This window comes from Yamadazyma tenuis, chromosome 3 (genome assembly GCF_029203305.1).
Source record: "Yamadazyma tenuis chromosome 3, complete sequence".
Lineage (NCBI taxonomy): Eukaryota > Fungi > Ascomycota > Pichiomycetes > Serinales > Debaryomycetaceae > Yamadazyma > Yamadazyma tenuis.
Window position 1 is genome coordinate 1368406 of NC_089463.1, and position 23553 is coordinate 1391958.

The following is a 23553-nucleotide window of genomic DNA, read 5'->3' on the forward strand; positions in this document are numbered from 1 at the left end:
ATAAGATCTATCAAATCAATCTTGTCTTAGATTTGAATTTTCCTCCGGCATAGCCTCTAGCAGCCCTTTGTCTGAATTCAATAGCTTGAAGCCTACGCCACGCTTCGGCTATATGGTATGGTAATATTGGAGTGGACAAGTCATTGGGTTTATCAAAAAGATACTTTCTCTTTCTGGTGGCCTCGCTCACCTCAGTATTATTCTTATGCAGTTTATGAAACAATTTCTCCTCTAATTTCTTGACCTCCATGGCTTCTTCTGTCAAAGAACAAACCATTTCAAATGTGAGAAACCCAAGGATGTCAATAACATCATCATTGGGCCTTGAGTCACACACCTGGGAGATTTGAGCCCACTCTCTGAACCGTCTGGCCTTTCTAAACGTGAAGGATGCCTGTCTACATTCAGACCAGTGAACGTATTCTTCTCTGGTCATATTTCTGGTTCTGTCATCGGCCATTTTTAACCTCTTTAACGATGCAAGGGTAGCAGCTTTTTCATCATCGTCCACCTGTTCTGCTTCTTCGGGGGTCTCCAAATGTTGTTCTGAGAACATAAACTGTAACTCCCAAGGAAGTCTGATTTTCAGCTTCTTATACTTGGTCAACATCTTGGAAGAATCTTGAGCTTGAGTAGTGGGACCTGCTGCCGCTTCGTTCTCAATTAAAGATTCGGTTCCACCTCCTTCTTGGTCCTTAGCATTCTTTCTCACATCCTTCCACGAAAGATACGTTCTTAGTCTGTTCACTTTAGCCTTGTCGTGTCTTATCATGAAGATAACATCTTCCGGAGCAATTGATCTAGTTCCTCTTGAATTGGCGGTTCTGCTAGATTCCACCAATATATCTATCACCTGCGATCGAACAATGTCTTCAATCAAAGATGTGGTTTCCACAGGCTGATCATTGGACTCACCTGACACGAACATCATCTGTTGAATCTCCACTCGGTATCTGTACTTACTATCCTGAGAAGACATCTTGTTGTGGTACGTTACATAAGGCAAATGCGACTGAATTCAAACTCCAGTCTCGCGACCAGTGCGGGTAACTCTTGCACTGAAAGCACTATAAAGAGATGGGATTTTGTTACAAGGGAAAATTTTTTTTCTCTACACCTTAAGTAATGGAATAACTTCTTTTACTGGTATGTGCTATATCAACTATGAAATAGATTACTATGGTTAGTATGATGACTAGAGTGCATTTGGCTCGAGACTTTATGTCGATGTGGAAGAAAACTAGCTACCTATCACCATCTTTCGTCTGATTAACCAATCTATTTTGATAAATTTATGATAACTCTTATACTAATTCTTACAGACTACCAAGAACATACTTGTATTACCTATGTATATGTTGTGAAACTAAGCGAGGTACACTTTTATACCGCTATTAGAAGGATTAAAAGTACCACTAACGCAACCACTAAGATGCCGATACACCAATCACTACCTCTTTCTTTATTCTTTTCGATGATCCAGTTGACTCGCTTGAGTCCTCTTTGTAGCCGGTTGTCCACACGGTCCAAGTTGGTGTCCAACTCGTCGAGCATCATTCCTTGATCCTCGAGTTCTGACCCCATGATCATAGCCTGTTGATTTAAGTTCCTCATTGTCTCGTGAATCGTATCCAATTGCAAGTCTTGGTCTCTGATCATTTCCTGTTGCTGGAACTGCTCGAATTCGCCATCTATTTTATGCTGGTCAGTGAATGGATTGGATCCATCTTGAGATATTCTGTTTGACATCGCGGTCACTGGTCTCAGACGCTTACTGTCGTTCGTCTTCTCCTTCCAGATACTCGAAAGTGAACGTTTCTTCTTCTCCAACTTTTCCAAAACACCGTGCCTGTTCTCGATATCAGCTACTGTCAATTGAAACTGCTGGGGATTAGCTTGTGATACGTTGAGGGCTTCATTTAAATCTGTTATAATCTCTTCTAGCTCTTGAAATCCATTGGAAAAATCAAGCTTTAGCTCTTCGGTTATGATGTCTGCATTTAGTATGATCGAGTCCAACACTCGTATTTGCAGCCAGGCATCCTCCTCCACATCTGTAAATGGATCAATGCTCATTGATAGTTGGTGTGATGTTTTGTGAGATTTTGATTTTTGCGGTGTTCTCACTTTCCGAAATATCAACACTTACACTGCAAATGCTGAAAGCACACATAAAGCCTGAGTCGGGAAATGCTGAAACACCAGAGCTTATAAATTCAGATATCAAGCAGCCGGTGGCGTTAGACCCGAGAGGTAAGTCGACTACCCCGAGATCAGAAACTCCTAAACCTGAATACTTAAAGGCTTCACCTCCGACTTCGAATAAACGACAAAAGATTCAAGACATAGAAGATGACATAGCACCGGCCGATCCAGTGCACGAAATTGTTGGTGGCTCCACGGTAAGACGATACTTGAACAAAAATGTGACGGTTCATCTACTTGATGGTTTACGTGAACTAGCTAATACTTCACCCGAAGACCCATTAAAGTTCTTGGGCCAATTTCTCATTGACCGATCAGAGTCGCTCAAAGAGGCGAACAACGGGTCTACATAAGACGATATCCTGATCTAACCCAAGTATGCTGTATATTATCGTGTATAGAAGTCCAAGCGGTATATATTTCTCAACGCGACTACAAACAAATTCTATTTTGATCACTAATTAATGTCTGGCGATACAGATTTAAGACCGTATTACAACCCAGACACCTTCGATGCTGGGTACCTGGTGATCTACAAGCCGGGAGTGGGACTTGTGGATCCACATACGGGTGCTTCGGTCACCAGTTCAATCCATCCCATCCTCAACAACTCCTCTACCGGCAGATACAACCCAGGTGCTAATATCGGATTGAGAGGAATGGCTGCCATGTCTAAAGACAGTCAAGAAAAGGACTATTTCAACGACCTTGAGTTTCTGGAATACTTTGACTTGAACAACTTAGGGGCCCTTTTGCGGAACTTGTTTTGGAACTTTTTAAAGAACTACGTAAAGGTGATTGTGCTACAACCCTTGGAGATAACCAGATTGGTATTACAAGTGGGTACGTTTGATTTCCAGAAAAAACCTGTTCAGACTGCTAAACAACCACTTCCCCGGTTGATGGACGAGTCTAGTGAGTTAACTCCACAAGTATCTCAACAGTTTTCAGATGACGATTCGGATTTCGAAGTCAACTACTTCCAACTGTTGGAGAAATCCAAATCGTCTCTCACACCAGAGGTGGGTTCTCCCCGTAAATCACGGGCCAAATCGCCTTCCAAGTCGAAGAAATTATCAAAGAAGAAGCATAAAATCCAACCGGTCTCGAAGCATACAGTAGACATCATTGCAGCAATTGTGTCCAAAGACGGACCAAACGCCCTATTCAGAGGTTTAAATGCTCAATTCATACACCAAAGTTTGTCTCACACAATCGAGGCATGGATTACTGGGTTTTTGTCACCATTTCTCGGTATTCCAGACCCATTTTTCTTGGACTTGACCCATCTGACAGAACCATTGCGGTCACTTTGTTTGTCGGTACTGGCATGTGTTTTAACAGGGATTATATTGATTCCATTGGACTTGGTTAAAGTGAGGCTCATGATCACTCAGTTCAACAAACCATATAATAAGGATGCAGATGCAGACCTAGAAATGGGTGAGCAGTTGCACACTCCACAGAGCACGAGATCCATCAGAGAGTCTTTGAGAAACTATCCAGTTGAGTTATTGGTTCGTCCTCCGATGTCTATATCGTTTTTGACAGTATTGCACCAGTTTGCAACCAGTATCTTCCGTAAGTCTGCTCCATACTTACTTTTCATCCGATTCAACATTGATCAGTATCTGTCGCCGTCATGGTATACCATCTTCAACTTACTATTGTCGATTATGGAATTTTTCATCAAGTTGCCAGTTGAAAACTTACTTAGAAAACAACAGGTACTGTTTTTGTTACAGCCCAAATCTCTCAAACTCGATCCGATGAGAGTCGTAACGATAGACAACCCCGACAGAGACCTCATTGTTGATTTCAATCATGAGTGGAAACATACAGACATTAAAGACAATAAGTTTAAGTCTACCTGGAGATCATTGGTAAACCTTGGCTTATTCAACGGTTGGAGAGTCGGTGTGCTTAATATCATTGGATTCTGGGGCTATAAGATTGTTCAAAGCGGAGCGTCGATTCAAGAAGAGAAATTATGATCATGTTAATATGTATATAGTCTTTGTGTATGTGATTTACTGCCCTACGCGAAACCCATTTGTAAAATGACAGTTTTTATTCCCTGAAGATGGCCGGTCCCAAATTACCACCGCTGCCTCCAATGATAGGACGGATCATCGTGGCTACCATAGCTACATTCGCAGGAGCCTACGTTGTATATGACACTGGGAAAGACTTTGAATTCATCAAGTTTGAACCTCGTACTTCCGAAGAAATTGAGCAGAGAAAGAAGGAACATGTAGGGATGTCGATAAAGCAATTGGAAACAAGAACTTTGGAATATACTCCCGAAGCAAGGTCTCGTTTGAAGAAGTTGATAGAGGAAAAGGAGGTCAGTGAAAAAGGTGATCAAAAATAGAAGTAGAGGAAACAAGAAACAGAATTGGAGCTGAGGTGTGAAGGTACTAAGACGATATAATGATTACTGTAAATAGTGAAAAAAACATTCCATTATTAGAACTATCTATTATTTCTTCTGACAGTTTAGCTCGGTCGTAGAATATCTCTCTACACTTGATGTGCTTTCTCTAATGTGTATTATAAATGTATATGTACAAGAAACCCCAAAGGTCAGACCCATCGTGTGCTTTGACGTTCATGTGTGTCTATCCAACTTGTTCAACCTGTTGGCCGTCAGAGCATTGTTTCTAGTTCTTTGCCCACGAACTGGTAATCCTGCAGCATGTCTTTGACCAGCCCAAGTTCCAATAGTTCTCTTTAATTTGATATTGTCATTGATCTTTTGCTTCAAGTGACCTTCAATAGTCAAGTCGGATAGCTCCTTATTTATGGCAAGGATTTGTGGCTCAGTCAACTGGTTCATTCTCATCTGTGGGTATATTCCTACTTTGGCACAGATTCTTTCTGCCGTGAGAAAACCAACCCCGAATATCTTTTTGGCCAATCCCACCTAATTCGGTTAGTAAGAAATCATTGTATTAGTTACTAGGAAACTTTACATACGGACACCAACGAGTTGTGCTTAATGGATTTACCAAATACGTGAACACCCATGGCTTGTGACTTAAAAGTTTTACAATTGAGAAATTTTTCAGTCGCAGTGTTTTGAGACTAAGGCCAAGTGCATAAGCACCAATAAATATTATAATACTGTGGTACAAAAGGGTCTAATATACATATCATGGGTGTCTGGAAGGATTAAAACGAATTTTCTATGTCCAACCTGACTATTAGAAGGGACCTAAGGAGACCAATCATGGTAATGAAACTTGCCAACCCCACTGGCACGACTGCAAAAACCACAATGTTATAAAAATCAAAAAACCGAGCCTTCTGCTTCCCCTTCAAGTCCAAGTTCAGTGTCACAAAGTTCTGGCCAATATACACCAACGTATGACAACAACTTATCAAGATCCAGATGTGTAATCCATATTTATAACCATCAGCTGATAGACTCGAAAGAAGGTAATGTTCCACCGTAACGATTATGGTGGACATCGAAAGCATTCTCAAGATGGCCGCCGAGGTCAGGTACGTCACTATCCACCGGATCATGAGACTATCCAATACCGAATATGACAAGTACCCAGCAACGATACACCATACCCCCGTTAAAAAGTGTTCTGGTAACTTTGCCTGGGTGAGGGAAGTGGAGTTTCTGATTTCAGCATCAAAGAACGCCCTGCCCCACGACTGAAAAAGTCCCAAGATACATGGAATTAATGAAAGGTCCCGACAACACGCCAAAGCAAAGTGTTGACGAGCATTTAAAAACTTTAGTCCCAAACTCTTGAGAGTCTTGTTCTTGTTCTTATTGCTGGTGCCCCCCGAGTTGTTAGACGAGTCTGTGCTTGAACCCGCAGCCACAGATCCCAGTCTCGAGACGTTCATGGAGTTGGTATTCGGGGTGATGGGATCACTATTTAGTAGATTGCTGGTGGAGGTGGGAAGATGATGGAGGGGGTCAGTCCCATGGACGTTTGTCCCATTCCCGTTGCCACTGCCTTGTTGTTGTTCGTGCATCAACTGGGATGCTTCATAGGAAGGAATGGCTTCTCCTTGGTCAAGAGTTTGTAAAGGAGATGAGTAAATACCTACATCATAACGAAGGTTTTCATTGAAAACAATGGAGTTGGACCGGCTCTGGACGCGGGAGTTTCTTGGCGTGTAGTCTTCTTCTATTTGGTGGGATTCGAGTCGATGGCTGAGTCGCCTTCGCAATGAATCAAATAGTGGCATCGAATGTAAAATGGGGGATCGTTGAGGTAAATGGGTATACGTTGATGGCAAATCAGACTGGTATTCAAAACCAGGTTTGTTGGAAACCTCCTTGTAACAGTCTCTGAAGGTTTAGGTGATTTCTAACGAAATGAAAAAGAATATATCCCTGCAATACAGCCGAGTTTTTTTTCAGGTGAAAATGCGCTTGATACCACTAGGGCAAAACATATACATTTATATAGGTATTATATTGAACTATAAACTTCAACGCCTGCCATGCCATAGGATAGGCGAAACTTACATAGCTTCCAATTGCTGGCTGATTTCTTCCAATTCGGACTTGGAAGAGTTGTACTTTTCAAGTAGTTCTTCGTACCTCTTTTCCAGTTCTTCCTTTTCAGATTCCAAGGAAGCAACCTTTCTTTCCAATTGCTCAGCTTTTATGTCGGTTTCTCTCAACTTCTCGGTGGTTATCTTCAAGTTCTTGTCGGCTTCTTCCAACTCTTCTTCTAATTGTTGGTTCTTCTTGGTATAGTTGTCATTAGAAGACTTCAAGTTGTGGGATTCGTCGGCAGTTTGCTTGACTTCACCAATTTGCGATTCCAATTTCTCAACTTCTTCCTCCAACACTTGGTTCTTTCTGGTCAAGGCTTGAACTTGGTGATCCTTCTCCAAAGAATCCTGTTCCAATTCCTTAACCTTGTCTCCCAATTCGTCGGCCTTTTCTTGCCACTTTTCGGCATCCAACTTCAAGTTGTTGATTTTCTACATCATTTGTTAGTAAATTCTGTCATTCAACTGGCAGTCAAACAGTTCATGATAAAAATTCAAAGTGCCCCCCGCAGGCGTGACGTGACGGTAATAGTGGACACCATTAACCCACTATCAACCCTGAAGCTACCGATCAATTGATCTCGTCACACAATGAAAGTCACATGACCTCATGACTGGATATCGGAGATGTATGCATACTTCTTTTAATTTATCCATGGTGATAGTTTTGTTAGTGTAGTAAAAAGAACAGATACAAAATTTTCCTTGTAGCGTTGTGTTTACAAAATTAATCCACTTGACGAAAACAAACTATCCTGATACGGCAGGGGTCACTCTTTCCCTGTCCAAACAGGAATTTCTGCCCAAACCCCTCCGGATTCGCGAGAAAACTCAGGTTTCGCGAGCATTCCTCGCGGATGCTGAATCGGGAAATTGCAGCCAGCCATTACTCAATTTTCCACCACAACCAAAGACTAACATGTTACCCATGGCTGGTTCTTCCTCCTTCAATTCCCCATTTTGGTGCCCTTGCCGATCAAGGACAGCTAGACGATTTGGGCGGCTCAAATGTCAAATTCTTCCCATTATATACCCCTAGTAGCCCTTCACTCGTTGAATTTTCACCTACATCCTTTCCATGCTGTTGCTTCCTTCATCTCTGAGCTCGTTCCAGACAGCGACATCGAATTTGTCGTACTCACCACGTAACTCCTTGGACCCCCGGCGTAGTGGTGAACGACTTTTGTACAAAACCCACTCATCGTTGCCACCTGCCGATGAGTCTTCTGCCAATGCTTCCACACCAATAAGAGACCATAAAAGACTGGTTTCTAATCCATTCGAGGTGCTTTATCGTGGTAATGATTCATCCTACCCTTCTCAGGATCCAAAATCTTTTCTTACTCCCCAACAGAACTCGAATCCTCAATTCCAGAAGCAGACTCCGATAAATCTATATACACCCAAAAACGTATACACGCCAGAACACATCATTTCTCCAACCAACGGGGTCCGACGCCCAATCACAGATATTCCTCCGGTTATTACTATGATTGATCAGGAGGAATTGAAAAGATCGAATTCGGTTATTTCTCGGGAAGCCTCGTTGAGGAATCGGTTCAATATCGCAAGAAGAAATAAAATGATCAATAAGAAATCCCTTGATATCAACGGTTCCACATTTGATAGCGATTCCATCTATGACTCAGAAAATAAGAAATACCCCCAAAAAAAGAAGCCATGGAACCGAAAAATTCAGTTTATGTTCCCTGTAAAAAGAAGAACTTCCTTAAAGCAGAAGTCTGCATATCAATTATTAAGAAGTTACAGAGCCAAAAGAGCTAACTTTCAAACCAAAGAGGAGCTTGAGCAGTTCTTAAACCAAACCAATGCCTCAAAACTTATGAAGGAACTACTTCCGACTCAAATGAAGCTTTTCAACTATTCCAATGCAGGCTTATTGACGAGAAAACCATTGTTGGACAAGAAGACCAGATATTTCAATATTAATAACAACAATGTCTTTACCATTGTTCCTCCATCAATCCGCCGGGCGAATCATTCCTTACCTTTCCAAGACTACCGAAAGAGTGGGATTTCAAATCAATCCGACCATAAGGAATTCAGTTTAGTGGATGCTATTTATAACCAATACAGGTCCCGAGTACATGCCGGACAGTACAATATACCTCCTAAGTTCTCTGAGTTCTTCCCTGAAGAGCTCGATAAGAACATAATAAGTGCTTCCGATATTGATCATATGAATAGAAAAGCGTTGTTTGAAGTTTTATTGAGAAGAACTTTGGCTGCAAAAATTGAATACCGCTTGCAACAGAATAGAGAAATGGAAAGTACCGAATATCAGAAAAAGGAATCATCCTCTTCTGATGGATCGAGCTCAAAGTCCAGCGACGATGATAATGACCACATCAGACACAGCCACGTTCCCAAATTAGTCCATACTGATTCAGAAGATTCTCCTGATGATAGTTCAATTAATACCGATGATTTGATGGAACAAAATGCCTCTTTGTTCTCCGGGTTATTGCCTTCTCCCCAGATCAGTTATAAGTCGAATATTTTTGGCAGCGATTTCAAACTTCAATCAATCGAAGACTTTGACGATGATGACATGAGTTCAAAGGCCAGAAGACATGATAATAAACTGAGACGAACCGCCTCCACAAATGATCTATTACACTTGGTCAGACATACCACGCCAACACAAGACCCTGATCCAGCTTCCTCCCCCTTCAACATCACTGCCTTCAACCTCAAAAAATATTCTCGGGAATCTCGTAGCGTCAAACGAGATGAAGAGTTAAGTGTTCTAGAAAAAGCTCTAGGAAAACCTAGATTCACCTACCAGTTAGTCCCTATGAACCGATCCGTGGAAACCTTCTCATCTTCTTCGGAATCCGGTATGCTTTCAAGAACTCCTCCGGTAGAGTTGAGCAGAAACAACTCTCTTAAATCCTTCAGGTCCAATAGTGTGGTACTTCGCAGGACCTCAAAGAATGTGGGTTCCAACTCCGGTAGTGGGGGGAAAAGGGACAGTACTTCCACTGCAATAACATCAACACCTACAGATAGTACCAAGAGACACAGCAACACACAATCCAGCGATAGCACCAAAAGACACAGTAATACTCAATCCACTACTAGCACTTCAATTTTTCAAGATTTGGACGATTTGTCTTGTCAGTTGACTTCATTCATCGAAGACCCCGAACCTGAAAAACATGAGCAGCATCGTTTCGTACACAAAAATGTCATTACTTCTGATCACCCCTTATACACGTTTCAACATTCAGAACAAGCAAACTTATCCAATCAAAATATCTTAGAAACCATCAAACTATCGGATCCTTCAAATGAACTTACTATTGAATCTCCCACCACACAACCAACCCCCAAAAAAGTGAACTACCCACAAGAAGTAAATTCCATGAAAGGATCGATATCAGTAATTGATTCTGAAACCTCGACAAGTTATTCACACACCAGATATCAGCCCCAATCTTTCGGTCACAACTACAACCTCCGTTCAATCAATGCAACCGCTGGTAAAGTGTTAAGAAGAGATGATAGCATGTCTACCCGAACTGGTGTCACTTTTGGTGGAGTAGAAGGTAGGCTCTCTCCCACCAAGCAACTCTTTGAGTTCCAACAGCATAAAGATACCGAGTAGCCTTCCATATATGCATTCCCTTGTAAACTATTTGTATATTATATGATACATCATAACTGATTAGATGCTTTCTCAACTAATTTCCCTATACTACATATTAAATCAGATGCTTTTCAACTAACTTATTTGTATATTACATATTAAATCAAACCAATACAAACCCCCATAAACCATAACTCGGGTCGCTCAGTGCTTGAACGACTCACACCGAGGGATAATGTACATTTTAGTTCTCTTGGCAATCTCACGATCACTAAGTTTGGACTCACCGGCTCCAGGATCCAAGATGTTGAGTAAAGGCAAGGGAAACCTGCTGTCCCTCACACCTTCCAAAACCGTAAAAAAATCGTTGATGGTGATGAGATTACTTTCATGGAGAGCCATCAATTTGGTGAACCAAGGCCGGTCCTTCTGGTAGGTTTGAGGATCATTCGCTCCTGGGACTCCCTGGGGACTGTGAAATTCTGCGATGCCAGTGCTCGACAAATCTCCTTCGAAATCACCGTGTAGGCTTCTTTTCTCCATTGAAACATCATGTGAGGATAAGTCAGGCACCTGGTTGGAAGCAGTATGGCCATGGCCATGGTGCTGGTTGTGCGACTGCGACACCAACTGTTGATACAGATTGGGGTGTGTGTGATTGTGCTGAAGTTGAATATGGGGTTGATGGTGGTCCACGCTCAGGCCCGCGAGATGAGATATATGGTCTGCATTATTCGGGTGGTCATGGCCATTTGAGTTTGTGGTAGAAGCCGAGAACTGGTTGTACCCCAATGATACGACGCTGGTAGAGGAGTTGTCGCTGGCGGGAATGGAGCTCGAGCCGTTATACTTATCGGGTGTTCTTTTAGCTCTTATCATCTGCAACGGCTTTTGATAATCTGTGTTGAAACCCTCGTATTTGAACTTGGGAATGTCGTTATAGATACTCCCAAACCCTTCCATGTACAGCGGATCTGAATCTATCAACATAGGCAACACTTCATTGTGATAGTCAGACATGTACAGAAAATTATCCGAAAGGAAGAAATCATTCACCACTACATTCCCCTTTGGAAATTTTTCCACCAGTGGTAACGGCAACGACTCTCCATAGATTATGGACTTGATGATGCTCTCATCGGTTATTACTGTGTTGTCTGCCGTGACAATGATCTGAAAACTTCCCAAGTTTGGATTCCATTTGAATGAGTAGCCCACGTTTGGGTCTGCATTTTTACTATGCAACATCAAAGTATACCACAATTTGTACCGGTTGTGGATCACATGAATCAAATGCTGCTGACATGAGTACTTGGTGTACGTGGCATACACGGTTTCAGGGTTGGCGATTCTGAGTTGGTTACATATGTATGCCCATGCCTTTTTGTTCAATTGAGGTCTTTCCTCTTTGGCATAACTGTGAACCACATCTGATAAGAGCTTGATCAAGAACTGATCCATTTTCGGCGACCATCTCTTGTACTTGGCGGCTTTGGACTTCAAATCGTAGGGTGTAAACTTGATGGACTTTCCATGCATTTTTGCATGCAGGGGGTTTGCGTTCATCCTATGAGGAAAGTTGACACGCAAATAGTATGTGACAGATGTGTGTGTTAGCGTGCTGGCTATTGAATGATTGGCAACCACGTCTATTACAATATTATTGCGGTATTCTTAGTTCTATGATCTAAATTGTAAAAAAAATATCTCAACCTGCAATTTGCGCTGGCCTTTCGCGAGCATGATTTTGTGTATATTGTGGGGCTGAAACACTACCAATATGGCTAGTTCTACGAACCGTTGAACCGGTGCAAAAATCTCCCACTTCCAACTCGTTTCCCAGACTTAGGGTCAGCAATGGCATCGATGTTGGTGAAATAATCCTTTTTGTCAGACTGACTTTGGGCATAACTAAGAAGCCTGTCAGACTTTGACTGCGAATTATCTGAACTCTTTCCAATCACTCGGTGGAATGATATGTCATCAGTCTGGTACAAGGACGAGGCCGCCGATTCCCGTAGTTTGCGGTTCAAGAGATGCTCCCCGTGTGACTCCTGAATACGGTTGTATTTGTCGAGCATTTCGTATACTCTTTTCCGCTTGATAGAGAGTTGTTGGCTGACAGGCGTAGAATTTGAGGCATTGGAAGGACCTGGGGTAGAAATTGGAGTGGAAGTTGTTCCACCTGCAAGTAAAGACGCGTTCAAATGGTTGACCGCGGATACAGAAGACAACCGGTTGTGTAATGTTGTGTAAGTGGAGGATTGGGGGAGAATCATCAACAATCCATATAATGTTTTGTAGAGGTATGGATTTTTCTCTGGTTCCAACAATTGTAGCCTCAATTTGAGGAAAATTGGAGACTCTAAGAGTTGAACCAAAATATCCAATTGGGTTAAAAGTTGGTAGGTTACTTCCAGTTCAGCTATGCTTTTAATAATCAAAAATGCAAGGTCATAATTTGCAGTCAAAAGACAGATTGATAAGGCACTTGCAGAGTTATGACTCCAACTTTGAAACAACGTTGAAAATAATGTCCAGTCTTCCAACTTGTACACGTCAAGATTCTTAAGTTTCTTTCTGAACTTTGTCAACTCAGGGGTGGTCAAAAGGATATTATTCAAGGTGACCACAATCATGTTTAAAAACTCATGGTTCACGTCTTCCAAAGATGTCAATACTTCAGATATGGTCTTAAAAATCTTTTCTGAATCCAAGGTAACACATAACTTCCGAATGATAAATTCCACCTTACTTCGGGTTAATGTAGACAGACCAGCAACTCTTGTTCTAGAGTTGGGGCTATCGAGGTTAATGTCTTGCACTTCCTTTTCAAAAAATAGTATCAACTTCACCATGAAATCTTTGAAAAAATCTTGATTTGTTTCTGAAATCTTTGATAATAATTGCAACACCTTCAGGATAACTTCATTACTAGAATCGGTTGCCGATTGAAGTAAGGCAGTAAGATCGAACGTTGTACCATCTCCTTCTACATCCACGAAGCTAGCTGGTTCTCTTGAATACAAGAAAATCAACCAATCTAACAGGGTCACTCGAGCCAACTCGTTGGTTGATGTTAAGCATTGACGCATGATATTGTGCAAAGTTTTCGAAAGTTGGAACTCAATGAACTCCTCGTATACTTCTTTGTTTAATCCCAATACCAAGTTTTCGTCGACTTCAATGAAGGTGTCATTCGACTCATTGAGATCTTCAAGAATATTTTTGTCGTCTTGGGTCGCTTCCTTTGACTTATATTCTTGTTTCCGGGCCATATCGCTCAATTTTATGAAGAATGACTGCAATGCCAAGTTAAACTTAAGAAATTGGTTTCTTAATTCAAAGTCTTTGTTGTTATCAGCCACTGACAAGTTTTGTATGTTAACATTAACACAGTCAGGGAAAAAATTGGTGAAACTGATTGGAGTGATTTGAATAACCTCGAGTAACCATTTAAGGACGATAACTTGGACCTCCAATGTAATTTCATGTCCGTCTCCAGATAAGTCATTATGTTTTTCTGTCTTTTCTGGTTGCAAGAATGATAATAAAACAGCGATAGTCTTATCGTAATCGATGAAAATATTCTGACCTTCTAGGAATTCTTCTTCAATTTCATCCACCTCTGGTAGGATATTTTTCTTCCCTTCAACAATACTGGAGGCAAGGTTTTGTTCAGAGCTCTCTTTGGTTTCTTCTGATTGGATTGACTCTCTTTCATTCTGTGGTTCGTCTTTCAAAGTAATTTCTTTAACCTCCTTGGTCAACAAACTCTCTATGTCTTGCATCTGCTCTTGGCCCGAGTTGATTTCTTTATCTTGGTCCTTTTGATCTTCATAAGCTTTCTCATCCCCTATTTTATCTTTGTTTTGGCCAGCCTCTCCATTAGCATTATTGTTCTCTAAATCAGAAACCTTTTCTCCACTCTTTTCGTATTCATCATCTTTCTTGTTGTCATTAGCCTGGAGTTCTGTTTCCTTTGATGGCGAAGTCCTTTCTTTGGTGATTTCTCGTTTCCTTACCTCATATTTGACCTTTTGAATTGACTTTATTTCCTTCAAAAATACGTTCAAAATATTCTGAGTCTCGATTCTAACATCAGAAGGAGCACCATTTCTAAAGAAATTGATCAATGGCTCTAAGAAGTTCGGCAAGAATGTAATCAACTCCAATGAAGGGATGTCGTCAAACAATTCCAACCAACTGATCAAAAATTTTTTGGCAAACGGGTCAGTTATATACATCCTTTCCAATAAGGTCGGAATGAATTTAGGTAAAGAAAATGCTCTCTGAGTATCTTGAATCTGGTTTACTTGAACAGCAGTTCCTGATTCATCAACAACATGTGTCTTGATGACATTGTTTTCTCCGGTTTTCAAGTCGTTTTGCTGGTGCAATATGGAAACATAGTTCGTAGCTTTGGCACTAACAATGTCTTTAATCAACCGATCAAGAATATCAGCAGCATTCTTGACAGAGGACTCTGAATCCGTCACAAGTGTGCATAAGACGTCGAAAACCTCGTTGAAATAAAGAAGAATCTCCCCTCTGGCCACCTTGGCGATATTGTATAACGACTCACAAGCATAATACCTGACACGAGGGTCAGTATCCTTAAATGTCGAGAATATAGGAGTTATGATGTCATCCAAATAATAAGCTATAGCAAATGGCCCTAACGCCACAGATACACTCCCCAACGCAGTTATAGCACCCATTCGAGCGGAATTGGTACTTCCATTGGTTAGTTCGCCAAGCTCGCTGACGATTTTGTATATCTCTTCACTGTCATTTCTTTCCAAAGCAGACTTTGTTAAACTCTCAATTTGAAAAGCTGTGGCCTTCCGTTTCTCATAGATGTGATTGGAAAGATCCTTGATGATGGACGTGTCCAATACCTTCCTTTGTTCCATGGTGAATTGGGGTCAAGGATAAAAACACGGTTTATCAGAGCGCGATCCAACCAAAATGTAATCGCGGGTTCATATTGAGATAGTTCTTCGTTAATGTAGTAATACAATGTTATACAATATTTAAACAGTTCGTTATTTTTTTAGACACCAGTTGAATGATCTTCGAATCCGTAAACAGTGGTGGTCATCAAGAGGGACTTGTAGGTCTACGGGTCCCGTGCAATTTCAATCAAGCACCTTCTCTGCGCTTCTTTTGTTCTGGTTCTTCTGACAGTCCGGCCGACCGTAGTTCATCGGAAGAACTGATACTTCCTTGTTTTGGGGGTGACGAATTGTAGGATTGAGGTTCGACATAATCTGGAATGTTACTCAAGTGCACATCTGTAAGCTCACCAAAGTTTGAGGTATCGGAAGACCCCAGAGGTAAGATATTGGCCAAGGCAAGCAAGTGTTCAGGGCTGAAGCTTTCGATCTGTGGGATTTTGATATTGAACTTGATAAACAAATCACCCCTATGGAACATATCAATACTGGAGGTTTTGGAAACATCCGTCTGGAAGAATTTACCATCGATTGTTTCATTATTGATAGGCATTCCTAACCCCTTGACAATTCTCGGAATATTAGGGTTTATGGTTCCAATAATCTCTCCTTGTTGTATAGCCTCATTTATGTTGTTATTAATTTGCTGGTTTCCATGAACATTGATGAATATCCTCAAGTCATTTCCCTTACTCAAATAGTCATGGATAATAATAAAACCTCCCAATAATGCAGTCTTCAAGTCAATTTCATGTTCCATATAAAGATCGTTTGACCTCCTTACCAAGTAAGGATGCCTTGCTTCTTTTATGGTGATGATCACGTCTCCTGGAATCATATTCTTGCCCTCGTCGGCAGCCCCCTTTAACACAATCTTATTTCCATCTTTAGTTCCAGGAGGTACTCGAAGCTGAATAAGTTTGTTCACTACTTTGAACCCATCAGTACAAGCAGTACAAACCCTGGATACAATAGTTCCTTCCCCATTACAGACAGTACACAGTCCTACCGTTTGGTATTTTGTAAACTGATTTGCCAATATGGTCACCACTCTTCCACTTCCTTGACATACAGAGCAGCTACTCTTGTTGAAACCTCCTTCACCGTGGCATGTTTCACACTTTGCTCTTCTTGGTAACTGCAATTTGACAGTCTTACCATATGCTAAATCATCCAAAGTTGATTTGCAAGTGTGATAAATATCTTGACCTCTAAATAGTCTATTGTCAGGTGGCTGGGATGGTGCCGGGTGCACTGTTTTCGTCATGCCTTTGGTGGTGGGTGCCCCTCCAAATCCTCCCATATTCATGTTGATGTTCATGCCCATGTCAAACCCCATACGATTTCCAAACGAGAAATCTCCAAACGGAGCGGCGTTGACAGACGGGTTGTTGAACATACTGTTGAAGTCATTGAACACCTGGGAAAACACATCGGTGGCGCTTCTATGGGTAAAACTAGTGGGTCTAGCAGTGGAACCAGGACGCGAATGGGAATTGGTCCTACCATCCAAACCTGCTTCTCCATACTTATCGTACACGTTTCTGGATGAAACATCCTTGAGGATCTCGTAGGCCCGGGTGACGTTTTTAAATTGTTCTGTGAGTCTTGGATCATGATTGGTCTTATCAGGATGGCACTTTAAAGCAATCTTTCTATATGACCGAGTTATCTCCTCCGACGTTGCTGAAGGAGATATGGCAAGCATGTCATATAAGGTTGTCTCCGCCACCATTCTAGCAATGTGAATATATGTATGTTCTTATTGGCTTATTGCTTATAAATGATACAATATCAACTAAATCTGGAGTATTCAGTCTTTATGGGTTCGAGTCGCGATTTGCACATAGAGCGGCTGGCGAATTTCGAAAGCTTTCTATCGGATTCCTGTTGCAGCTCGAGACATTTTCGCAGTCGCCCGTTTTGGGAATTGGACTACTCGAACATGCCACTTGTATCTCATTTTATTAACCTACTAGTTTCTATCAAGGTTTGAGTGCAACTTGTGCTCTCGGATAAATAATGTTACAACACACGTAAGACAACCGGTGGCGAATGAAAAGGCAAATGCCCCTTTGCACGCACGTTCATAGCACATAACAATTATGTATCTTATAGCGTCAGAAACGGTTTTGGAGTATTCAGCATCTGCTAATGCATTTGAAATAATTTCAGCCGCTTTGTCAGCATCATTCACAACTTTAGGGATGGCAGCTGTCAATTGGTTGTACAATATTTTCTGGAAAATTGCAGACGCAATGCAAACTCCTAAAGTAGAACCAGTGAACCTGGACGTGTACTGGATGGATGTAGTAGCAGCCTGGAATTTAGAAGGAACTGCAGCGATCAACGCAAGTAATGATACCGTCAACATAATCGCATACCCCCAACCTGGCAAGAACGTTATCACCAATTGAAAACTGGCAGAAGATTGGGGTGTTAAAAATAAAAAGCTCAATATACCAAACCAGTAAGCAACAACTGCTACCACGTTCAATCCATAGTATTTACCGGTTCTCTTCATGTAGATTCCAGCTCCTAAAGAACCAGTGGAAACACCAACAAAATTGGCAATCACTCTCAAACCAACTTTACTTGAAGGTAACTGGATAACAGACGTCAAATAAACTGGATAGTAGAAAAGATACGTGAAGCACGACATGGTCATAAACCAATTTGTAAGCGATGCACTGAGAACGGTTCTGTCGGTCAACAACTTTACTGGTAAAATTGGTTCCGGGGCAATATTCAACTCCACGTACACGAATACTAATAAAAGTACAATTGCAGTCAACATTAATCCACCAAACGTCCACGAAATGTATGGAAAGTATTGGCCTGCCAAAGAAGTGCCCAATAAAATCGTCACCAAAGACAGCACCAAAAAGAAGGATCCTAAGAAATCAATTCTTGCCAATTTCTCTTTAGCGTGGCCTGGTGAACCTAACCCTGGAGAACCTGGAGGTAACACAAAAAAGAACAAGAAAACCAATCCAATTCCAATCGACAATGGAACCTGGATGCTGAACACATATTGCCATCCAAGCCAATCATTGACGAAACCTCCCAAAATACCTCCAGAAGCTGCTCCAATAGAATAGGCAACATTCCCAAGGCCTTGAAATATACCCCTATCTCTCAAGGGAATAATATCGGACATAGCAATTGTAGTTACCGCGTTGAATCCTGATCCTCCAATACCAGTAATGAATCTTCCAATTATCACACACTTGAAGTCTTTAAAGGAAGTGATGAAACATCCAACTCCAAAAAAAACAGAACACGCCAACAATACGGGTTTCCTGCCAAAAATATCAGAGATTTTCCCGTATAATGGCTGGAACGCTGCTGCAGACAAAAGATAAGAAGTTGCAATCCAACTCATGTTGGGAATTTGGTGCAAATCCGATGCTATAACCCCCAATAAAGTCGATACCACCGTGGCATCCAAAGCACTTAAAAAAGCAGCAAATAAGGAGGCAGTAATGAAAGTGTATAGTTTCACTCCTGTTAAAGCGTAGCCCTTATCGTCATCTTTTGGTGCAACGATAGAGTCCAGGTCCCCGGCGATGGAGCTATAGTTATTGGGGTGCAGCAAAAGAAGTTCTTCTTCGGCAACAAGCTCACTGGCAATTAGCCCTGGCGTGCCACTAGATGTGTCATTCAACTTGCTGGGTTCAAGATGTGGTTGGTGAGTTTTGCTCATATTCCTACCAAAACTGTGAATTTCTAATCTCTAATCTTTCGTTGATAAATGTTTCGCGGATAAGACGAACTTTTCTGTGGATCCCCCCCCCCACCTGCAAGGTTGGAAAAGTGGGAGAATGCAAATGTTAACTGTATTCAAACTAGTCTAATATATTTTAAGGTCTATTGCAAAAGCTCGTCTCTAAAATGCATTATAACATTGCTCTGCTTGCTGCTCAGTCTTCTGGTCTCGAGATTCTTTGTTCTTTGTTCCAACCGTTTAACCTGCCGTTCTTGTCTGCTGAGTATCTTGGCACTAAGCCCTGGAGCATAACGACGGTCCACAAGGGCAATAGATCTTTGAGATTCTCTCGAATTACGAACCAACGACGCTGGTGGATGCGAGTATTTGAACATACTTCGATGTCCCACTTCAAGACCTGAAGGTAATGTCTTTGAAAGTTTCTTTGCAACAAAATGCTCGGATGTGTGTATAATCACTTGGTCATTTTGTTCACCATCTGCAACTCTCTTTGCAGTCTCAGCTTCAAAGCCGTAGAACTCAGCAACCACATTCTTTTCTGCATCCGACTCATAAGGAAGCTTACAATGGCCCTTGCAAATCATATGTTGTCTGATACTTTCCAAGTTCTTACCAACAAACCCACATACCAAGCACTCTTTATCGAGCACAATTACTTCACTGAGAAATGTAAGTAGCCCATCCAAGTCTTGTAAGAATGGCCTTTCTGGGAGGTATAACCCATGCTTTCTATACATATGCTCCACATTGGTTTCTACTTCGTTATTATTGAGTCCACAGTAAAAGCAGAAGCTCACAGGCATCACCTCCGTGAGCCCATCATCAAGTGATTCCGCTTCCGATTCGGTAGCCTCTTCTTCAGTTGTGGAATCAAATTCCCAATCACTATTGGAGTGGTCTGTCAAATTGAACTCAGATGCTGTGTCTATATTAGATTCAGATTCTTCGTGCACACTCACGCCGTCTCCAAGAGAAAATTGGGAAAATTCACTAACCACAGACGTAGCAGGACTGGATTCTCTGTTGAGAGTATTGCTTTGAGTACTCAAAACTCTACCTCTTATAATTTCTGACATAGTTTTGGATTTTCCGCCAACTTTCTTGGGCTTAACAGAAAATCCAAACTCATCAACCTCGCCCCTTATCTCAGCCAACCGCTGCTGTTGCAAGATCTTGTGTGCAAATACATCTGATGAGATGGGCGGGAGTTGTGCCACTCTTCGCTTCAAATTATACCGGTGCCATTCGGTTTTCATGTGCTTCCTTTGCATGTCAGCGGCAATAAACTTGATCCCACATGTATTACAGATAAACGACACCGTCAGAGGTGTCGCCATTTGGGGTACAAAACTAGTTATATCCGTAGACATGGTGGTTAAAATCAATATGAGAAAATGCGCAAACCTCACTCAATTTTTGTGTTTGATTCTATGGTACACTACATATATGCAAAAATAGTTACTGATTAAATTGAGTGGAAAACTCTGGCCACGTTCTCTTGTATAAGTTCATTGCCACTACATCTTGAGCAGACAATTTGCCCTCAAAACTGGCCTTGAGGTATCCATGAGTACCTAAACTCTCTCTGATAAACCCGGTTCTTCCCAGAGTGGTATAAATAGGCACGGCTTTAAACCAGTTAATATCTTCAGGGTTGAAGAACATATACCGCACAGTAACAACATTCTTATGTATCTTCAATGGGTGACCAGTTAAGATGGCTCTTTCTGCCACCACTCTTGTGTGGTCACAATTCAAAAAGGTTCCCTGGCCGATTATCTGTAAGGATCCATCTTCTGCCTGTCTGAAGAAAATGGTTGGAGCGTTATAGAAAAGAACTGGAGCAATACAGGTGGCAATGGAAGCATTTCCTGGGTGATGGAACCGTTCGAGTTTGTGGACGTTATTTGGACTATTACTGGCCTGGTTGAAAATTGGCTTGATAACTTGTCTTCTAGGTCCGTATTGGGCAATGATGGTTTCCTTTGACGGAATTGACTCCTCGAAATCTTCCCAGTTTTCATAGAAGAAGTTCACCACTGCTAATTTGTGTTCGTGTTCTAACAAGCCATATACAATGTATGGTTTGGTGGTACAATCTTGAATGATATCAGCTGGGGCCTTGATATAAATCTTTACCTTGTTACCGATAGTAACCTGGGCATTTTTGATGGCTTCTTTGTGAACCTTGTTTTTGGTGGATTTATAGTTGGAGATTCTCAAAAGTCTGGACCATTCCTTTGGAGCTTCGTCGTCATATTCGTCGTAGTCCCAATCACAGTTAGCCAAAGACTTAAGACCTCTGTACTTATTCAATACGTCTTTAGCGGATTCATTTGGATGCAATTCGATCTCATCTGGAAACTCTTGATCTTCTTTGGCATTGGCTCTGAATTCTGCTAATTGTCTCTGTTCTTCCTCTGGTGATAAGTCTACAAACATCTCCGACTCTCCATTTTCAGTAGTCCCATTCATATCGTCTTCATCAGCTTCCATCTCATCATCATCCTCCAAATGATTATCTTCAAATCCTGGGAACTCATCTTCATCAACACTTTCTACATCCGAGACACCTTCCAACACATCATCCAACAACCACTTGCTTTGATATTCAGAAGTACCCTGAGGAACCTTGAATTTTCTTCTTTGTAAGTCTCTGGACCCGTCGTCGAAATACTCCTTTCCATCCATACGAACTCCATAGTCCAAGTTATTTCCTTCGTCTTCAAACCCGTCCCAGTCATCTTCCATTTGCACTTCTTCTGGATTCAACTCCTCCAAAGATTCCTGGTTTTCGTCAGGTAATATGTAATCTCCCATTTCTCTAGAAACCTTTTCAATATGGTCAATTTGGAAATCTCCCTTTCCAGGTATATGAATTAAGTTGTTGCAGTTAAAACCAACACCACGAACGGTTCCTTCAAGCACCACCAAGTTGCCGTCTTCCGCATAAACGTTATCGGTCACCATATACCCTCTAGCATCTCTCCATTTCACTGACTTAGGAAATTTCTGACAAATGGTACGAATACAAGTCAAACAGTCTGATTCGGATTCCAAGGCATAAAGCTTCTCTTCGGTTGGAAAGAAATGCTTGAAATATGACGATAAAGATTGTCTGATATCATTTTGTAAGTTCTTCTTGGGGAAAGCACTCACCAAGTTTGGAACAACTCCAAATACAGAAGCAATACCTTGGGCAGTTACAGCTCTTAGGATCTGTTCTCCGTAAGTAGTTTCAACTTCTTGTGTGGCAGAGATTCCGAAAAGAACAAAGTCAGACACTTTAGCCGCATCCAAAATAGATAACAAATCATTGGAATCTGGCACTATGATCTTCAAATTAGATCTGAATCTTTGTACTCTGATGTTTGTGACAGAAGGGAGTTTAAATTCGTATTCAATTTCATTTGGGTCTTTAACTATATTCACGAGACTCGATGCAATTTGAGCAGCAGATATATCGTTAGTCAAGGGAATTATTGTTACCACCTTTTCAGCTCCTTGGAAACCTTCAAACACCTTACGAGTCAATTTGGTTTCTAAGATTTTATTCTCCTTTAACTGCTTGATTTGATTCTTTCTTTCAATTTTAGACATCAGCTTGATCTGCTTACCAGACCCACTAGACTTTTCCACTTTACCCTTGGTGATATTCTTCAAATGACCCTTGGTAGCATGCTTGGCCTTGAAGGGCTTGTGGTCCTTTTTGACTGTAGCTCTATGTGAGTGACCTCCTTGAACCATATTTGTTCTGGTAATGGATTTATAAGTAACTAACGCTTATGATAATATCATCTCATCTCATGGCAGAAAATTATTTTCGAGATTTTCACGTGTTTTTCCTTAGGGCTTCCCCTAGAGTACTTTTGTGACTGCATTATACGCAAGTTTTGTGTCACTAGGTTTTTTCGCTGCTTTCTCACTCTCAAATTTTTACGCTTCTCACGGTTTGAAATTTTTCATTAACTTCAGAGTTATTATCATATAATATCAATTAGTAAAAGTATGTCGAACTGAAAGACAGAACAATAGAAACGAATGAAATCATGATATACTACAGTCCCTATCAATTCCAACTTTACCCAGTCCAGGGTTTATTATTTTTATCGAAGGACCACCAGGTCCCAGTCAACACATTCACCTCTGTTTGTGGTGTCCATATATATGATGAGAAGTTTGCAAATATAGCGGAGATGCCCAACAACGTCTTGGTGTTATTGGGTGAAGACTGACATTTTTAAAGTCGTATCATCTTGAAGCATCTCCCAACAAAAGCTACCAAAATTAAAGCGAATTAAATTCACCTCCCCTTTATTCAATATTCATGATTTCAGATTCGTTTTCTTTGTCAGTTAATGAGGCCCCAATACTAACATTCATCTAGATGGCTCACGAATCTGTTTGGTTTTCCCACCCAAGAAACTTCGGTAAAGGTTCTAGACAATGTAGAGTCTGTTCCTCCCACTCTGGTTTGATCAGAAAATACGGTTTAAACATCTGCAGACAATGTTTCA

General features: G+C 41.3%; 15 protein-coding genes across 15 annotated transcripts; 4 read left to right on the forward strand and 11 right to left on the reverse strand. All coding sequences in view use genetic code 12, as the record gives it.

Moving 5' to 3' along the window:
- Positions 1 to 10: 10 nt before the first annotated feature.
- SPT3 (Transcription initiation protein spt3) lies at positions 11 to 979 on the reverse strand (the record flags this gene model as incomplete). The annotated part of the gene is made up of 1 exon (XM_006683549.1): positions 11 to 979. One exon carries the CDS (start codon positions 977 to 979, stop codon positions 11 to 13), a length of 969 nt encoding a protein of 322 aa, XP_006683612.1.
- A 404-nt stretch (positions 980 to 1383) lies between these two features.
- On the reverse strand, positions 1384 to 2076 carry PSN45_003039 (uncharacterized protein; the record flags this gene model as incomplete). The annotated part of the gene is made up of 1 exon (XM_006683548.2): positions 1384 to 2076. The coding sequence occupies one exon, from the start codon at positions 2074 to 2076 to the stop codon at positions 1384 to 1386; it is 693 nt and encodes a 230-aa protein (XP_006683611.1).
- An 80-nt stretch (positions 2077 to 2156) lies between these two features.
- Positions 2157 to 2558, forward strand: SDC1 (COMPASS (complex proteins associated with Set1p) component; the record flags this gene model as incomplete). The annotated part of the gene is made up of 1 exon (XM_066157996.1): positions 2157 to 2558. The coding sequence occupies one exon, from the start codon at positions 2157 to 2159 to the stop codon at positions 2556 to 2558; it is 402 nt and encodes a 133-aa protein (XP_066014093.1).
- A 111-nt stretch (positions 2559 to 2669) lies between these two features.
- On the forward strand, positions 2670 to 4199 carry PSN45_003041 (uncharacterized protein; the record flags this gene model as incomplete). Its single annotated transcript, XM_006683547.2, has 1 exon — positions 2670 to 4199. One exon carries the CDS (start codon positions 2670 to 2672, stop codon positions 4197 to 4199), a length of 1530 nt encoding a protein of 509 aa, XP_006683610.1.
- An 89-nt stretch (positions 4200 to 4288) lies between these two features.
- On the forward strand, positions 4289 to 4579 carry PSN45_003042 (uncharacterized protein; the record flags this gene model as incomplete). The annotated part of the gene is made up of 1 exon (XM_006683545.2): positions 4289 to 4579. One exon carries the CDS (start codon positions 4289 to 4291, stop codon positions 4577 to 4579), a length of 291 nt encoding a protein of 96 aa, XP_006683608.1.
- A 237-nt stretch (positions 4580 to 4816) lies between these two features.
- PSN45_003043 (mitochondrial 37S ribosomal protein uS13m) lies at positions 4817 to 5235 on the reverse strand (the record flags this gene model as incomplete). The annotated part of the gene is made up of 2 exons (XM_006683546.2): positions 4817 to 5131; positions 5185 to 5235. The coding sequence occupies 2 exons, from the start codon at positions 5233 to 5235 to the stop codon at positions 4817 to 4819; spliced, it is 366 nt and encodes a 121-aa protein (XP_006683609.1).
- A 144-nt stretch (positions 5236 to 5379) lies between these two features.
- Positions 5380 to 6072, reverse strand: PSN45_003044 (uncharacterized protein; the record flags this gene model as incomplete). Its single annotated transcript, XM_006683543.2, has 1 exon — positions 5380 to 6072. The coding sequence occupies one exon, from the start codon at positions 6070 to 6072 to the stop codon at positions 5380 to 5382; it is 693 nt and encodes a 230-aa protein (XP_006683606.2).
- A 627-nt stretch (positions 6073 to 6699) lies between these two features.
- TPM2 (tropomyosin-2) lies at positions 6700 to 7392 on the reverse strand (the record flags this gene model as incomplete). The annotated part of the gene is made up of 2 exons (XM_066157997.1): positions 6700 to 7167; positions 7375 to 7392. The coding sequence occupies 2 exons, from the start codon at positions 7390 to 7392 to the stop codon at positions 6700 to 6702; spliced, it is 486 nt and encodes a 161-aa protein (XP_066014094.1).
- An 832-nt stretch (positions 7393 to 8224) lies between these two features.
- PSN45_003046 (uncharacterized protein) lies at positions 8225 to 10366 on the forward strand (the record flags this gene model as incomplete). Its single annotated transcript, XM_066157998.1, has 2 exons — positions 8225 to 9596; positions 9858 to 10366. The coding sequence occupies 2 exons, from the start codon at positions 8225 to 8227 to the stop codon at positions 10364 to 10366; spliced, it is 1881 nt and encodes a 626-aa protein (XP_066014095.1).
- A 186-nt stretch (positions 10367 to 10552) lies between these two features.
- On the reverse strand, positions 10553 to 11887 carry PSN45_003047 (uncharacterized protein; the record flags this gene model as incomplete). Its single annotated transcript, XM_066157999.1, has 1 exon — positions 10553 to 11887. One exon carries the CDS (start codon positions 11885 to 11887, stop codon positions 10553 to 10555), a length of 1335 nt encoding a protein of 444 aa, XP_066014096.1.
- Positions 11888 to 12138: 251 nt separating this feature from the next.
- PSN45_003048 (uncharacterized protein) lies at positions 12139 to 15264 on the reverse strand (the record flags this gene model as incomplete). The annotated part of the gene is made up of 1 exon (XM_066158000.1): positions 12139 to 15264. The coding sequence occupies one exon, from the start codon at positions 15262 to 15264 to the stop codon at positions 12139 to 12141; it is 3126 nt and encodes a 1041-aa protein (XP_066014097.1).
- A 229-nt stretch (positions 15265 to 15493) lies between these two features.
- On the reverse strand, positions 15494 to 17041 carry PSN45_003049 (uncharacterized protein; the record flags this gene model as incomplete). The annotated part of the gene is made up of 1 exon (XM_006683538.2): positions 15494 to 17041. The coding sequence occupies one exon, from the start codon at positions 17039 to 17041 to the stop codon at positions 15494 to 15496; it is 1548 nt and encodes a 515-aa protein (XP_006683601.1).
- A 240-nt stretch (positions 17042 to 17281) lies between these two features.
- PSN45_003050 (uncharacterized protein) lies at positions 17282 to 19012 on the reverse strand (the record flags this gene model as incomplete). Its single annotated transcript, XM_006683536.1, has 1 exon — positions 17282 to 19012. The coding sequence occupies one exon, from the start codon at positions 19010 to 19012 to the stop codon at positions 17282 to 17284; it is 1731 nt and encodes a 576-aa protein (XP_006683599.1).
- Positions 19013 to 19176: 164 nt separating this feature from the next.
- Positions 19177 to 20406, reverse strand: REH1 (zinc finger protein reh1; the record flags this gene model as incomplete). Its single annotated transcript, XM_006683933.1, has 1 exon — positions 19177 to 20406. One exon carries the CDS (start codon positions 20404 to 20406, stop codon positions 19177 to 19179), a length of 1230 nt encoding a protein of 409 aa, XP_006683996.1.
- An 88-nt stretch (positions 20407 to 20494) lies between these two features.
- TSR1 (ribosome biogenesis protein tsr1) lies at positions 20495 to 22783 on the reverse strand (the record flags this gene model as incomplete). The annotated part of the gene is made up of 1 exon (XM_006683535.2): positions 20495 to 22783. One exon carries the CDS (start codon positions 22781 to 22783, stop codon positions 20495 to 20497), a length of 2289 nt encoding a protein of 762 aa, XP_006683598.1.
- Between the last annotated feature and the right edge of the window lie 770 nt (positions 22784 to 23553).